At 36.0% G+C, this 15,868-nt stretch overlaps 1 protein-coding gene across 1 annotated transcript in view; it reads right to left on the bottom strand.

The window, feature by feature from the left end:
* The window catches only part of LOC122807194 (aldehyde oxidase 1-like), a 784,671-nt gene that overhangs the window by 385,235 nt on the left and 383,568 nt on the right, over positions 1–15,868 (bottom strand). Inside the window, exon 15 of the mRNA XM_044078244.1 lies at positions 6,937–7,099. Within this exon, the coding sequence (XP_043934179.1) occupies positions 6,937–7,099 (163 nt within the window). The remainder of the gene's footprint in view (positions 1–6,936; positions 7,100–15,868) is intronic.

Below are 15,868 nucleotides of genomic sequence, written 5' to 3'. Positions count from 1 at the left end.
AACAGATGAGCTTGATCGATATTTAAGAATATTTCCTTTCCTCAGTGATTGTGCAATCTCAGTATATATAATTAGCAGGGGGTGTGCAGGACACAGACTCCCCACACACACATGTGGGTGCAGGGGGGACTTATCCCCCCTGCAGAAACGCTTGCTATTGGTTTATTCCACTTGGGGTAATCCCCGGAGCATGAGCAGAACATAGGTTCATAGGTGTTTACTAGGCTAATGACCACAAGGGCCTTTTTAAGCCTAGCCATGCATTCCAAATCTCTGACAAGTTCTGATACCCTTGGTAACTGTAAGCATGGGTCTAGGAAATTAATTGTTTACAGGCTATCTGTGTCCATTAGATATATAGGTGCCAAACCAGGGAGGAATTTCTGGTTTCCTATCCAATTGTCCAAGTTGCACTTGAGGTAGGTTAGAGAGGAACTCTGCTTCATAGGGATGGGGAGCCTGTTCCGTAGATGGGGTAGTCTCTGGATGCATACCTATCTCTCTAGCAGGTCCTATTTATATCACAGGCATGTTTTAAGTCTTTAGAATGGGTAATTCTGGTGCTGTTTGTTTTGTGAATATGCAGGAGGTTTATCAGTATGGGGTCTGACAATGCTGTCTATGGCAGTCATACATCTCCCCTCAAAAGCCTGTAGCAGGAGACAGAATACAGGAACAGGGCCTTGAGGTGGTCTGCATAGATCATTTTACTTATGCCCTTTTAGTGAGGAACCTCTGTGGACATTCCAGTTGTTGGATATGCCTGGTTAGGTAGATACCAACGGGGGCATTGTACTTAATGATAGGTCTGATGAAAAACGAATAGAGTGGAACAATGACTTCTTTGGACTTAAGTGCCATACCTTTGTTTATAAATTGTGCAACACAGAATGATTTTCTTGTCACTGTAGACACGTGATGGCCAAAGGCTAGATTACTATCTATGCGTGTCCCAATATCCCTGACTACTGGGTCACTCTAAGGGGTGTGTTGTTAATATGATAGTTACCAGGGATGGATGACTTTTGAAAGGATACCATTATGCATTTTTTAGCATTTAGTTTTAGTCCATGGCTCTGACACCAGTTGTTTGTCTGTGTCAGCCTCCCCCGGATAACATTTGTGTCAGTGTAAGATTCAATGACAGCTCCTAATTTGCAATCATCGGCAAGTTTCATCAGCCAGAGACCAGTGGCATTGGCCTTGACTTCTGAGAAGTAAATGCCAAAAAACAGCAGTCCAAGGACTGATCCTTGAGGAACCCCCACCTGTGACTGGCTACTTTATAGAGGTGGACTTCTCAGTTCTAACTTCCTGGTTCCTGTCTGTGCGCCAGTTGGCTAGCCAACGGGTGGCATATGGGATTGTACCTAACATCTCATGCTTGTCAACAATGCCTGAGTGGGGTATTGTGTCAAATCCCTTAGCCAGGTCAAGGTAGACAGTGCGAATGATTTTGCCCTCATCCATTGCTTTGGTGACCTTCTCAAAGAAGTCCACCAGGTTGAGTAGGCATGATCTGCCCTTGATGAAACCACATTGGGTTGGGTACAGTGTCTGGAGGTTTATTATATCTCTAGTGATCATCTCCATGATAATTCTTTCCATGGATTTACAAATAAGACTAGGAGACATATGGGTCTCTAGTTCCCAGGGTCTGTATATGGCCCACCTTTGTACAGAAGGATGACTGTTGCCTTTCTCCATTCATGAGGCACGAAGCCTGTTTGGAGGCTACAGTTAAATATTAATTCCAGAGGCCCTGATAAGTCATATTTCATGCTATTTAGAAGGCATCCTGGGATAGTGTCTGGGTCCATCAATGCAGTGTTCTTGGTCTTAGACAGACCATTAAGGACCTGTCCCCTAGTGATTGTAGGGAGAGTTATATCTGACGATATTTCCTGAGAGAAGGCTGAGGGGAGAGACAGAGAAAGCTGGAGCTAAATTTATCAGCCAGGAGGTTTGCTATATCTTCTGGCTCAGTATAGATGGCTCCATTTACAATGAACATGTTGTTCTACATGCATTTGATATTCTGACATTGATCTGTAGTGTGCCAGGACACTGTACTTTCCATGTGATACAGTGTCCTACACACACATATAGATAGATAGACAGATATATATAGATACACATAGTTGTACATAGATAGATATGAAAAACTTTCAAACCTCATCAGGCTTTTAAATAACCTGCAACAATTAAAATCCACCCTAAAATATCACCTGGCAACTAATAAACCGTACCACACTTAGTTTGAAGTATGCAGCCCTAAATCTGTTCACTATGGATACTTCACGAGTGTATTAGTATTTCTGATTTTACTCACAATATTTTGAAAATATGTATTTCCTTAATCTGATATGCTTTGTATATAATGTTTGTTGACCATTTGCTTTGAAATACTTTGTAAACAATAAACGTAACAAGATGAGCCTCAGATGGACAAGGTGCTCCCAAACACCACAGAATAAAATATATAAAAAACCAAAGTCAAAGTTTGGTGAGAGAGCACAGCAGATCAAATGAACAAAACTGTCCGTTAAATTCAAAGGCTTTAATCCACAATTTAAAACGACATATATTGCTGCAGCTGATGAGCGCTTTCACTCACAAAATGAGCTTCTTCAGATCAAACACTGCTACCCATAGTACCCCTATATATATGCACATGGACATCATTAAAACCAATTGAGTATTAAAGTTACATCCCTCAATGAAACATAAAAAATGAAAACACACAAAAAACAGTTCATATAACATATAAGATATGAAGCATTATAAAAATCCTGTACACATATATTCTATGATGTTTATATCATCACAATAAATAACTAAAAATGACTAAAAACTATCTATTAAATCTGTATATATCTGACCCATAAACATAGTGGAAACAAAACACTAGATACATGCAAAGTGTCAACAGATAAATAAATACGAGGATATCCAGATTTCTATACTACAAGCTCTTTAGAATATTAATCTATGCTATCTATGCTTAACATTAATGTTCCTTCTCTTCCTGAAAAAAAACAGCTCTCAGGAAGAGAAGGAACATTAATGTTAAGCATAGATAGCATAGATTAATATTCTAAAGAGCTTGTAGTATAGAAATCTGGATATCCCCGTATTTATTTATCTGTTGACACTTTGCATGTATCTAGTGTTTTGTTTCCACTATGTTTATGGGTCAGATATATACAGATTTAATAGATAGTTTTTAGTCATTTTTAGTTATTTATTGTGATGATATAAACATCATAGAATATATGTGTACAGGATTTTTATAATGCTTCATATCTTATATGTTATATGAACTGTTTTTTGTGTGTTTTCATTTTTTATGTTTCATTGAGGGATGTAACTTTAATACTCAATTGGTTTTAATGATGTCCATGTGCATATATATAGGGGTACTATGGGTAGCAGTGTTTGATCTGAAGAAGCTCATTTTGTGAGTGAAAGCGCTCATCAGCTGCAGCAATATATGTCGTTTTAAATTGTGGATTAAAGCCTTTGAATTTAACGGACAGTTTTGTTCATTTGATCTGCTGTGCTCTCTCACCAAACTTTGACTTTGGTTTTTTATATACTTTGTAAACAATGTTTGATGAACATTTTTCTTTTGAACTATCAATAATGTATATCTATCCTTGTTTTGGAAATTTTCTCCCTGGTCCTCCTCTGAAAATGGGCGTGTCAGTTCACAGATGGACGTTTTCAGTAAACCAAAGCAAATAAATAAATAAAAGCATGCAAACACCTGATGTAAAAAACAAGTGTGTTCTAATTCCTTATTCCATGCTTCTTGCTATATAAAATCCTATTAGTAACAACTTCATCTGACATTTCAGACTTGATCACATGCCATAACTTTAAAATAAATTTGAGACTAATGAACTCTGGATCTTAGACAAAAGTGCTTATATACAGGTGATGGTATTCAAAAACAATTAACACAATGCATTACATGAAACAGAGCAGTGAGTGGCAAATAAGGCATGGGGCATTCCAGAGACATGTGTAGCACTGGGAAAATAGTGCTATATACATAATATGCAAATGATTGCGTAATGACACCCAGACTATATACATGCAAAATGGTATGATTGTCCTGCTAAACATGTTAAACTTGTGGAATATTATGAAAGGGCTTATGTCAGCTAACATAACCATAACATTAATATTTTATACAATGCGGAATGCTGTGGGAATTTCCTTTAATTCATATATGCACCGCAGTGCCATAGAGCACATGCTTACTGGCAGACTATGCAGTTGGAATGAAGGTTGTATCTGCTGCTCGCATAGGTTAACAGGTACTTACTAGACTACTGATCAGTAAGTTTCTTAAGAAGCCTAGATTTACATTCCTATGGTAGTTTATATTTTCCATACAAATAATCTAGATACAGGCCAAATAAAGATATGTTGGGATATTTACACGTTTCTCCTGTCCTTGAGGGACAGGTGCCAAACTAGGGTTGTCTTTGTGGTTACCTATTCATTTTCCAAATTACATTTAAATAGAGTAACTTTGCTTTATGTGGAGTGGAAGTTTCATAGAAGGGGCATTTCTCTGATACCTTTAGTGGTTGTTTATGATACCATTAGACTTGTGAATGTGTAACAGGTCTGACAGAATATGGTGTGTTGAAGTTCTATACATGAGGCACATGTAACCTTTCAGTTGCCTGTAGGATACTTTGAACAGGGACAAGGCTTCGAGACAGTCTGCATAGTTTTTATGATTTAGGCCCTTGATGTGTGTGTGTGTGTGTGTGTGTGTGTGTGTGTGTGTGTGTGTGTGTGTGTGTGTGTGTGTGTGTGTGTGTGTGTGTGTGTGTGTGTGTCTGTGTGTGTGTGTAAAAACATTGTGGTTATTCCAGTTGTGACAACTATTTGGACAGATACATATTGAAAGGTGAATTATTCTCTATGATTGGCCTAATGAGTGGCGAGTACATTACAAAGATTACATTCCTAGATCTGGAAATAATACCTTTAAATGCAAGCTGTACAATTAAAAAGGATCTTCTTATAACAGTAGGTACAGGGTGATCAAACAATGGTTTATTGCTGACAGATTCCCAAATCCTTAATTATGGGATCAGTTTTCAGGGGGTTGTTGTCAGTGTGATAGTTACAGGAGTGGTCATGCTTACTGAATGATGCAGCTATACACTTCTTGATTTTAGTTTTAGTCCATGATTTTGACAAAAGCTATTTGTTTGACACAGACCCTCTTGAAGGATTTTGGTATCCTTGGCGGAGTTTATGATGGCTACAAGTTTGCATTCATCTGCATGCTTGATCAGTCATTAACTCCTAACATTAGCTTTAGTCTCCAAGAAATAAATGCCAAAAAGGAATGACCCAAGGACTGAACCTTCAGATATACCACTAATGACATGCCTTTTGGAGGAAGTAGAACTGTTCACCCTAACCTCCTGGGTTCTATTTCTGAGCCATGTTCCTATCTAATGAGTAACACAGGGATTGCCATTTATCTTGGACAGTTTATCTATGATACCTGAGTGCTGTACAGTAACAGACACCTTTGCAAGGTGTATATATGCCGTGTGCATTGTTTTGACATCATCCACTGCTTTAGTAACTTTTCAAAGAAATTGACCAGGTTAAGCAAGCAGGACCTGCCCTGGCCTGGGTCAAGAGTCTGTTATTCTAACTTATTAATTCCAGAACACTCCTTTCCATAGTCTTACAGATGAGACTGGTCAGGCTTAAGTTTCTTAGGTTCATAGATTAGTTCTAGGCTAACTGTCCTTGTGGACCACTTTAAGCCTAGTCAGTTACCCCATGTGAGAATCAAACCCTGCACCTTTTGTTTGTAAGGTAAACACCTTAACCATTATGCCATCCTCCCAGTTAGAGCCTCACCTTTGTGCAAGGGAATGACTGTTGATATCCTCCATTCATCCTTCACAAAGATTGTTTTGAGTCCAATATTGAATATGTTCTATTAAAGATCAGACCAGTCATGTTTCAGGCTGACCAGTAGACAGCCTGGTATGCTATCTGGCTCGACAGACATAGTATTCCTATCCTTAGATAACACCTTGAGCACTTGTTCTTTGGAGATTGGTTGAAAGGTGTAGGTGTGGGAATGTGATCTGATAATATTGGAGGGAAGAATGATGTCTGAGTTATATATCTCTCCATTAGTATATTAGCTGTATCTTCTGGGTCTGACTCCGTGATATCATTTACTATTAGATCTGAACAGTGATGGACATTATTTCTGAGATGTTTTACATAATTAAAGAAGGCTTTGTGGTTATCCTTCACCTGGACATGTATAAAAAAAATGTTTTTTTACCTATGTTGCAGAGAGGTGTTACAAAGCATTTGTTGTAGCTGACTGGTGAGTGGGAACACTACCCCACCCTATAATAAATTATAGCTCTGCGTGGTGGTACAGAGGGCTGAGTAGCCACTGTGTTCAACTGGGGAGCTGATATTCTGTTTGTGTGGGAGTAAAGAAAGGATTCAAGAGACAACATGGGGATTTGTTTTTGCCTTTTAGATAACTAGCTTACTGCAGTCATTTAGCTTAACCATATTTTGAAGAAAATTGCAGAGTAACATTCTGTGAACATGAAACTTAAATGGCATATTTTTTTATTGAGAAATAAATGAAATGGCATATATTGTATTTAGTTAAAAGGGCAATCCCAAGTAATCTTTATGCTTCATTAAACATATGTAAAGCTAGTTAAGGTATCACTTCTCTTACTGTAAAGGCACAGAACAAAGTTCTTAAAACTTGTTTTTAGTGTTGTGTACCTCTCCCTTATGTATGTTTCTTTGTAGACGAAATCGTGTGTGTGTGTGTGTGTGTGTGTGTGTGTGTGTGTGTGTGTGTGTGTGTGTGTGTGTGTGTGTTGGATTATGGCAGATTAATCTTACCATTTCTTGTAATTTGTGTAAAATTTGTAGGTAGAACTTGAATAGAAAGCTTATAATCAAGGTTCTTCTGAATTCAACCATCCCACCAGGCGCTGTAGCCGGAAGGGAAATTTCATCCAAAACAAGTGTGCAGGCAGCTTTCAGCATCTCCTCATCAAAGGACCTGCAAAAATATCAAAATGGTGTGTTATAGAAACAGGAACATACACACCCTGACACATGACCCACCCATATGCATACACACAACTAAAAAGTGAGTGTCTGGATAGGTTAGTTATTATCTTCAGTCTGCTATATCTACTCCCTAGGAGGAATAAAATCTGCAAAAATATCATACAAATAAACTGCAAAGAAATTATACATATAAAAACTGTCCCTGTTGACAAATATGAAGTATTTATACGGAAGCAATACAGTAAACTGAATTATTTTACTTATATCACAGTGATACATATAGGTTGGTAAAAAAAAACACTCAGAGCAACTCAGCTATGTAATCACTTATATTGTAATACTTAAAATGATTTGTAGTCAAACAAGAAAACAAAAAAAAGTAGCAGTAATCAATGATTCCAGAACGCTGTACTGCTATTTATAAGGGGTAATGACAACACGAAAGGAGACAACAGTTGATGGGGGGGGGGTTTGTTTTGCAATGTGGTGGAGTACAAATTAAAAAATAAAACTGTACTAGTGTGAAGGGGAGAGTTAAAAAAGGTACTCTACCAGTGACATAAAAACCAAGTGCTATTACAATGTGACCTGGATGAAATATGCTACTGGTGAAAGAAATCACTATAGCCGGGCATTGCCTTGCACTGTGAGGCAGAAACCATTAGTGTCTGAATTTGGCCTTGCACTGTAACACAGAAAACCTATAGATGATTAAGTCCAGTTGTACAGCTAGCAAATGTATTCTCACTGTGTATGTGGGAAGCTCTCAAAAACTGATCATTCATGGTTTTGGTTATCAGTGTCAACAGCTGCCATGAAACCAGTACAGATGGAGAAGGAAAGTCATTTGGTAGAGTATTGATAAAGTTAAGGTATGTGGTAAAAAAAACATGGACACTTTGAGCTAATTTATTTTTAGGCTCAGATCATGTAATTCTTTGAGATATATGCTAATAAGTCACATCTGGAAGAGCTATGAGATATCACAGGTGCTGTTCAACCTTCTTTTATGAGGTCGTTTTAGAGGAGCTATAAGCTGGGTATATTTTGTATTGTTTCTTACTTCACGTAGGTTTGCATTCCATAATTCTCAAAGATCAAAAAGAACAGGGGGAGGTACCCTGAAGCCTTGGCCAAATGTCCCCTAGTAATATAAATAACACTAAGGGTGTCCCTGAAATGATGCTACTAGCCTAGTGGGACTAGCCTAGTCAACAAAGATAAATTAAACTGACATTTCTGTCTTCATTTCAAAAGTAAAGAAAAAAATAGTCAGCATGCTAACAGTTTTGGACAGTACAGAAATTGGGGGAGGGAGACAAGTAATGGGAGCTAGGAATGGCTGTGCAGCAGTGCGGGTGACTGGTCCATTACCCTGCCTCTGGCCTCATTTGACCATGACCCAGCTCTTTATATATATATATATATATATATATATATATATATATATATATATATATACACACACACACACACACACACACACACACACACACACTAAACATATGTACTTGAGTCCACTGGTAATTTGTGCATTTTTGAAAAACACAAAGATAATCATTTTTTGCAGGAGAGCAATCCTTCTTGCACCAAAAAAAAAAACTTTACTTATTCATTCTCCTTCCAAGATTGCTGCAGCTCTGAGAAAGAGCATTCAATATTATAAGCGGTTTAAGAGTGATTGCTTTTTTCCACAAACTACTGACCTCATAATAAAATTAATGCTGTTACTTTGACACATCAGACTTTGTAAAAATAAGTAGTGAGCAAAGAGCTAACAGGCAATGAACACCTTGAACAAACACAGATCAAGAAACTCCAAATGAGCAAATAAAATTTGAGAAAGTCAAGGTAAATATTCTTAGTTATAATATGGGGATATAACATAATATTAAGAACTTTGCTCTCAGAAAACTCTTTACAGAGGAGCAGAGAGAGAGACAGAGAGAAATGGCTCAAGACAGGAGCCAATAGATCTTGCTGGTTTTGCTAATTATGGGCTGTAGATGAAAACAGAGCAATAGATGCAGTTTCTAAATTTGCTTATAGAGATCAAAGAAGTGAAGGCATGCATAATGGGTAGAAATTAAAATGTTATGGAACCAAAAGAATTTGGGAAAGAATATATCAAGATGTGATCTTTGTTAGAAGGATATTCCTTTGTAAGAGCTTGTTAGGAATGTAACACTGGTAAGAGAAATCTGACCTGGGATAAACAGAAGGCTGTGGGTAGGGAGTAGGGCAGGACAGAAGCAAGTGAATCTTATGAAAAGAGCAGTCAGAGAAAAAAACTGTGACCGTACGTACTGCCTGAAAAAACAAGATAACAGATACACATGGACACAGGTGGTGGAAATGAGGTTCCTTCATAGGGTTCTTGGCCTGATTGCTTGTGACAGATAATGGATTACACAATGTCAGAGTGACATTTTATTCAGGTGCATCTCTTGCTCCTCTGGATAGAGGTAGTTTTGTTACCTTGTGAGAATGCTATGGGATATGTATCAGGCATAGCCCACTATGACATGCTGGAGAGATTTGACCTCAAAAACTTACTAGAAACATAGAGAGAATCCTATAAGATGAACTGAATACTGTTGCTGTGGATAGTGAACTCTTGTCTGCCCTGCTTAGCTTTCTACCATTACAATTCATAGACTGAAAATGTTTTAGAAAAATGACAGACGGTTGAATAGATGGATGGATAGGTGAATAAATTGATGGATGGCTGGATGGACTGAGTGACCGACTAAGAAAAGCATGAATGGATGAATGAATATATTCTTACATATTTAGACATTTAATAAGATGTGGTAATGCAGTGATTTGTTATAGTGTAATTTGTTAGTAAGGAACTATTTTGCAGTATTAATTTTCATGTCTGTATTAATTGTGAGTTGTAGTTCTTTCTATTTTTTTATTGCTTTTTGAGAGATTCATTTTAACAAAAGGTGATGTCATGTTAAGAAAAAAGTAAACAAGGAAGCAGGGAACTACCTCGCAACGTGAAACAATAAAGCCTCGGAGGGAATTAATGCAGCAAAACACTTTTATTGAAGTATAAAAACACCATTAACATAGTTAAAAATCCGTTTTCGTTTGAACAACTTCATCAGATGTGGGCTGAAGCATAACTTATCATGTTAAATACTCAAAAATAAATGACGTCATAAATTAATTATCCAATGAAGATCCGTTAAAATTCAGTCAAATGTTTTCCATCAGTCCTTTTGTAATATTTTAATTTATCCTATGATGAAAACAGGTTGTGTCAGGTTTTGATTCTGTGTTACAAAAGGACTGATGGAAAACATTTGACTGAATTTTAACGGATCTTTATTGGATAATTAATTTATGACGTCATTTATTTTTGAGTATTTAACATGATGAGTTATGCTTCAGCCCACATCTGATGAAGTTGTTGAAATGAAAACAGATTTTTTACTATGTTAATGGTATTTTTTATACTTCAATAAAAGTGTTTTGCTGCATTAATTTCCTCCGAGGCTTTATTGTTTCACGTTATGAGGTAGTTCTCTGCTTCCTTGTTTGGTTTTAATCACCTCGTTTTTGCCTTACTTTGGTTTAAGAAAAAAGTAATTTTAAGATTTCACCTTAATGATAATGGGTTCATGCTAAATTTATCAAGACTGCTAATTTTATAGCGCTTACCTAAAAATAACCATTGCCTACCAAATGGAAAAAATCTATTTACTAATTTCACACTGAATAAAATGTAATCAGTACTTCCAGTTGCTTGCAAAGCTGGTGAAGTCATTAAGTCTTTCTAATAAATTTTCTTAAAATGTGTTTACTTTGTTCATTGCTAAGGTTTGTACTTTCCATTGATTTATTTTTGTTTCATTCAATATTTCCATATTGAGGAAGCAAAAACACCACTAAAGAAAATGTAGTCTTTTGTATTCAGTTTAGTCAATAGGGTATTTAAAAGCATCTGGTTGACATTTATTCTAAATCTAATTACAAGCAGGAATAAAGTACTTAGCAATAAATTTTACTAAAATACAAATGTGTGCATATGTGGGTATGTTCGCCTTTGTGCAACTGTATGTGTCTGTGGGTTTAAATTTGTGTATATGTGTTATTGTGCATGTGAGCACATGAGTGTATGGATGTGTGTGTTTGAATTTGTGTTTATGTGTACATGTGTTATTGGGCACCAGCACATGCGTGTATGCATGTGAGTATATGCAAATGTGTATATATGTGTGTGCTATTTTGCATACATGTGTTTGTGTGTGTGTTTTATTCTGCAAGTATGGGTGTGTACTACTGAGCGTATTCATGTATGTGAACCATCGTGTGTGTGTGTGTCTGTGTGTGTGTGTGTGTGTGTGTGTGTGTGTGTGTGTGTGTGTGTGTGTGTGTGTGTGTGTGTGTGTGTGTGTGTGTGTGCGTGTGTGTGCGTGTGTGTGTGTGTGTGTGTGTGTGTGTGTGTGTGTGTGTGTGTGTGTGTGTGTGTGTGTGTATTTACTTTATATGTTGTTTAGGATTACTTTCTATACTAATTATGCAGAGGAATATTTCAATGAATTAGCAGATATGTGAATGTGCTACTTACGATGTTGTGATCTGTCCTTTGATGTATAAAGTAATAAATTCTTAAAATGTAGGGGCCAGTTTTGCAACTCATTTGCCTCTAGAACCTTGGCTGTTAATTGATTGTTTTTATCCTGAGGTAATACTTTTTTATTATCCTAAGATAATATTCTCTATTACTTAAGTATATGTCAAGATTCTTTCCGAGCACCATATTGTAGCTTATTCCATTGTATCTGTAGTCTTTGATTTATGTACCTATCCTACTATCTGTTTTTTTTATATTAATTTTTACTTACAGTATTGTTTGCATGACTCATTGTGTGCTTCCAAGATAAATTACTAAAAGGACTAGATCACTATAAAGAAATCTATAGAAAATGCAGAATATTGAAACTCCCGAAGTCTAAGTATTCCATATTTTTCATTTAAGAATATTTGTGTCTTCTCAAGTTCTTTTAAGTGTCAGCATTCCGGGATGGCACAGTGAAAAACAGAAGTGAATAATGGCATCCCAGGAACATCCAACTGTGTGTCAATTTTCTTTTCATATTTAACAATATTGCATATGTCACCATTAAGAATGAGTTTATTATGGATGTATGTTGTCTCCAGCCTATGTTGCAGAATGTTTGGAAAATTTGATGAAATGACAGTGCTCAACAGTTGGCAGTCATAAGCACATCTTGTTGACCGTAATCCTTTTCTTACTTTTATATCTTAGAAGATAAGGCCAAAGAGGAACAGTCCCATCCCAGACCCCTAATATAAGCTGTTGGTTACTTTAGATGATTTTTTTTAAGTATTCTGCATTTCTGGCCTGCCGTATTCTCTTATTTAGCCCTTTACTCACTCATTTAATTATATAACCACTTACATTAATCTTAATTAGCTCATCAATTACACCTTTGTGGTTGATAGTGTCAAAAGTCTTGACAATGTCTAAATGGGCACATATGTAGTAAAGCCTTCAAGAAGTGTATCTCCAACTTCAAATAATGTCATCAGATTGAGGATGCAAGATCTGATGAGTAGGGCCCTATACTGTTCTATATCTTTTACTAAGAAGTTACCTCTTTCTTTAGTACAAGAACCGTTCCATAATTTTACACAGATTACTGAAGAGAGTGATGGGTCAGTAATTGCTCAAATCAGATGTCACATCCCTGTGTATGCTGGCACAAAAAGTTGGCTAAAGACAACAGGAGCATATCTAGTTAATGTGGAATCTGTTTAAAGAAATATGAAATGGCTTAATTGGGTTTATCACTAATTTGTGAAAAAAAACTGACCTGGGGTGTTATCTCTGTCAACAAAGCTAACTAGTATTTTTTACATTTCTTTCTGCTGTTCTGTTCAGGTCTGATGATATTCTTTATCTGTAGGGACACTACAAATGTATCTCTGAGTTTTTATAATTAGCATAGGTTCATAGTTCATAGTTTAGTACTAAGCTAACTGCCCTTGCGAGCCATTTTAAGCCTAGCCAATTATCGCTTATGAGACTTAAACCCTGCACCTTGTGTTTGTAAGGCAAACACCTTAGCCATTAAGCCACCCTCCCAACCCCCCTGTACTTCTTTGCTAGTATATGTGCAGTATACTATGGCTGAGAAATCGCGTCATTCTACATGGGTAGTATACTAATTCATTGTTATTTTTAAGATGTCAGCTTTCCCATGATCTGACCTGTTAATTCACAATAGTTGTTTTTTTTGTTTTTTTTGTTTTTTTTTTAATTTTTTTTTTTTTTTTTTTATTAACTCATTTATTCCTTATTGACAGGTTTAGTCCCACTAGGCGAGAAGCCTCTTTTCAGGGGAGATATAAGGTGGTATTTATACTACTAAGGGAAATTTGGCCAGGGCATTAGGTAGCTTCCCTATTTGTTATGGCTCTCATAGTGTGTGTGGCTAATAAGTGCATGCATGTAATCCATTCCTAGTGTGTTAGCGGCTGGGAGAATAGAGCTTAAAGATGGTGATGGCTGAGGAAGAAGTTGAGGCAAATGCTGACTCTGTTGCAATAGATTTAGACCTGAAAGAGAAAAAAATAGTTAAAGAAGTTGGAAAAGAGGATTGAGTGGAAGATTCGGAAGAAATCTTCTAGTGAGAGTTGTTCGAGAGGTCAAGGAGTGAAGAAGAAGTTATAATTATAACCCCACAGTCAGAAGGGTTATGGGATGATATAGTGGAGTTCTTGTTGAAGCAGAGTGAACTGGAGACAGGTAAAGATGCTTTGTGGGATGAAATAGTGGAAAAATTATATACAAAAGAAGAAAAGCAAGATAAATTATTTGTGGAGGTAGTGGGCACAAATAATGAAACAAAAAAGAAAAGAAAAAATGAAAGATATTGAGAAGAAGAAATTTGTTGTGAGAATTTAAAGCAAAGAGGAGGTGGAATTGGACAGGTATGAGATTTGTGACATGCTGATTATGCCTTTAGGCCCAGTAATAAAATTATGGAAAAATAATAGAGAAGAATATTTTGAATGAAATATGGGATGGTAAACAAATAAATATGAATATGATTGAATATGAATTTTATGTGAAATGCAGTAAGGAATATGTCAAAAATTTGAACAGGAAAATAGTTTGTATTATATAGATAATATGGAATGAAAGACTGAATGAGATTATATTTAATGGAAATTGGGTGACACCAAATATAATACAAAAAAATCAAATAGTGGTTGTGGAAAAAGTTGTGAGGTTTATAAAAATATGAAACAAAAACTTGTAAGTGATGGAGGAATGGAAGAATGTAAATTTAATGTATTTTTTTGTAAATATGTAAAATTATATTTTGTTTTTATATAATAAAGGACCCATATTCTTTTCAATAGATGGTAGATAGTATTTAAAGAAAAAATATAAGAAGATGTATTTAATATGGGTGAATTAGAGAAGCTGAAACGATAAAAGGAATATGGACAAATTTAAGATAATATTTTAAGTAGTTTAGAAATGAAAATGATTATTTTATAATAGAAGAAATGTATAAAAATAAAATCAAGTGAAAATTAAAAAGTTGTTATATAGGCAGAGATATATTTTGCAGGGAAGGAAGGAAGAAATATCACCATATTTATGTACTAATGTTAGTAATAGTGTAATGAGAGAAATGTAGACTAACGGTGGGAAAATTGAAATGAAATGAAAAAGAACAATTTAAAATAATGGATACAGTTGTTAAATATGTGAAAGGGATGGTTAAAGAAAGAAAGAGGAATAAAAAGAAAAGGTATGTGGAAGGTAAAACAATTTACGGAAGAAATAAAGAATCTCAGCAGCAAATTAAAATAGATGAGATAGATAAGGTAATGAAGAATGTAAATGTAGATACTGAAGCTTGATTGGATGGTATAGGATATCAGATGTATGCAAAATTAATGGTATGGCAAAATAGATATTAATAAATGTATTTAGTCTTAAATTTACCTGCTTTATCAGCCACCCTTAAACACATAAACATAACATCTTCAACCAACTATTTCCTCCCAAAGTATCATAGAGTCACCCATATTAACTATAAACACCACCAAATCAAGAGAGGACATAACATACTGAATCCTTCTCTAATCCACACATATAGACTACACCTCCTACTAGATGGTGACATACATCCCAATCCTGGCCCTACCAATATTAGTCCTACTCACCCAGGTAGACCTTCATCCTCTCCCCTTCACACCCCTACAAGGCCTCAAAACTCCCTCTTCTTAGCTCACTTAAATATACGAAGTATGAATAATAAAGTTACTCACCTTCATGCCCTACTGGATGTACATGACTTTGACATCCTTTGCTTAACCAAAACATGGTTAAAACCATCAACCCAAGACTATGAAATCACCCCTCCAGGATATAACATTTTAAGAGTGGATCACCTTAACAAGAAGGATGGGGGTATAGCCTTAATATACAAAGCAGGGTTCCAACTTTCATTACTGGATGCTCACCCACCATCCAATACCAACTCTGGAATTCTTATCAATAAGCTACAACTGAATACTTGCAAGTCCATCTACATTTTATGCTCATATTTTCCTCCAGGTAATAGCATCAACTCCCTAGAAAATATCCTTAGCTGGCTGTCCACTAACTATCCACAAGAAACCATTGTCCTAGGCAACTTTAATATAGACTGGAATACCTGTAATTCTGATAACCCAACTAATCACATAAATCTACATG

Source organism: Protopterus annectens, chromosome 7.part0 (assembly GCF_019279795.1).
Source record: "Protopterus annectens isolate FY-2018-M chromosome 7.part0, PAN1.0, whole genome shotgun sequence".
Taxonomy (NCBI): domain Eukaryota; kingdom Metazoa; phylum Chordata; order Ceratodontiformes; family Protopteridae; genus Protopterus; species Protopterus annectens.
The sequence above is the reverse complement of the archived record's forward strand: the minus strand, read 5'-3'. Positions and strand labels throughout refer to the sequence as shown.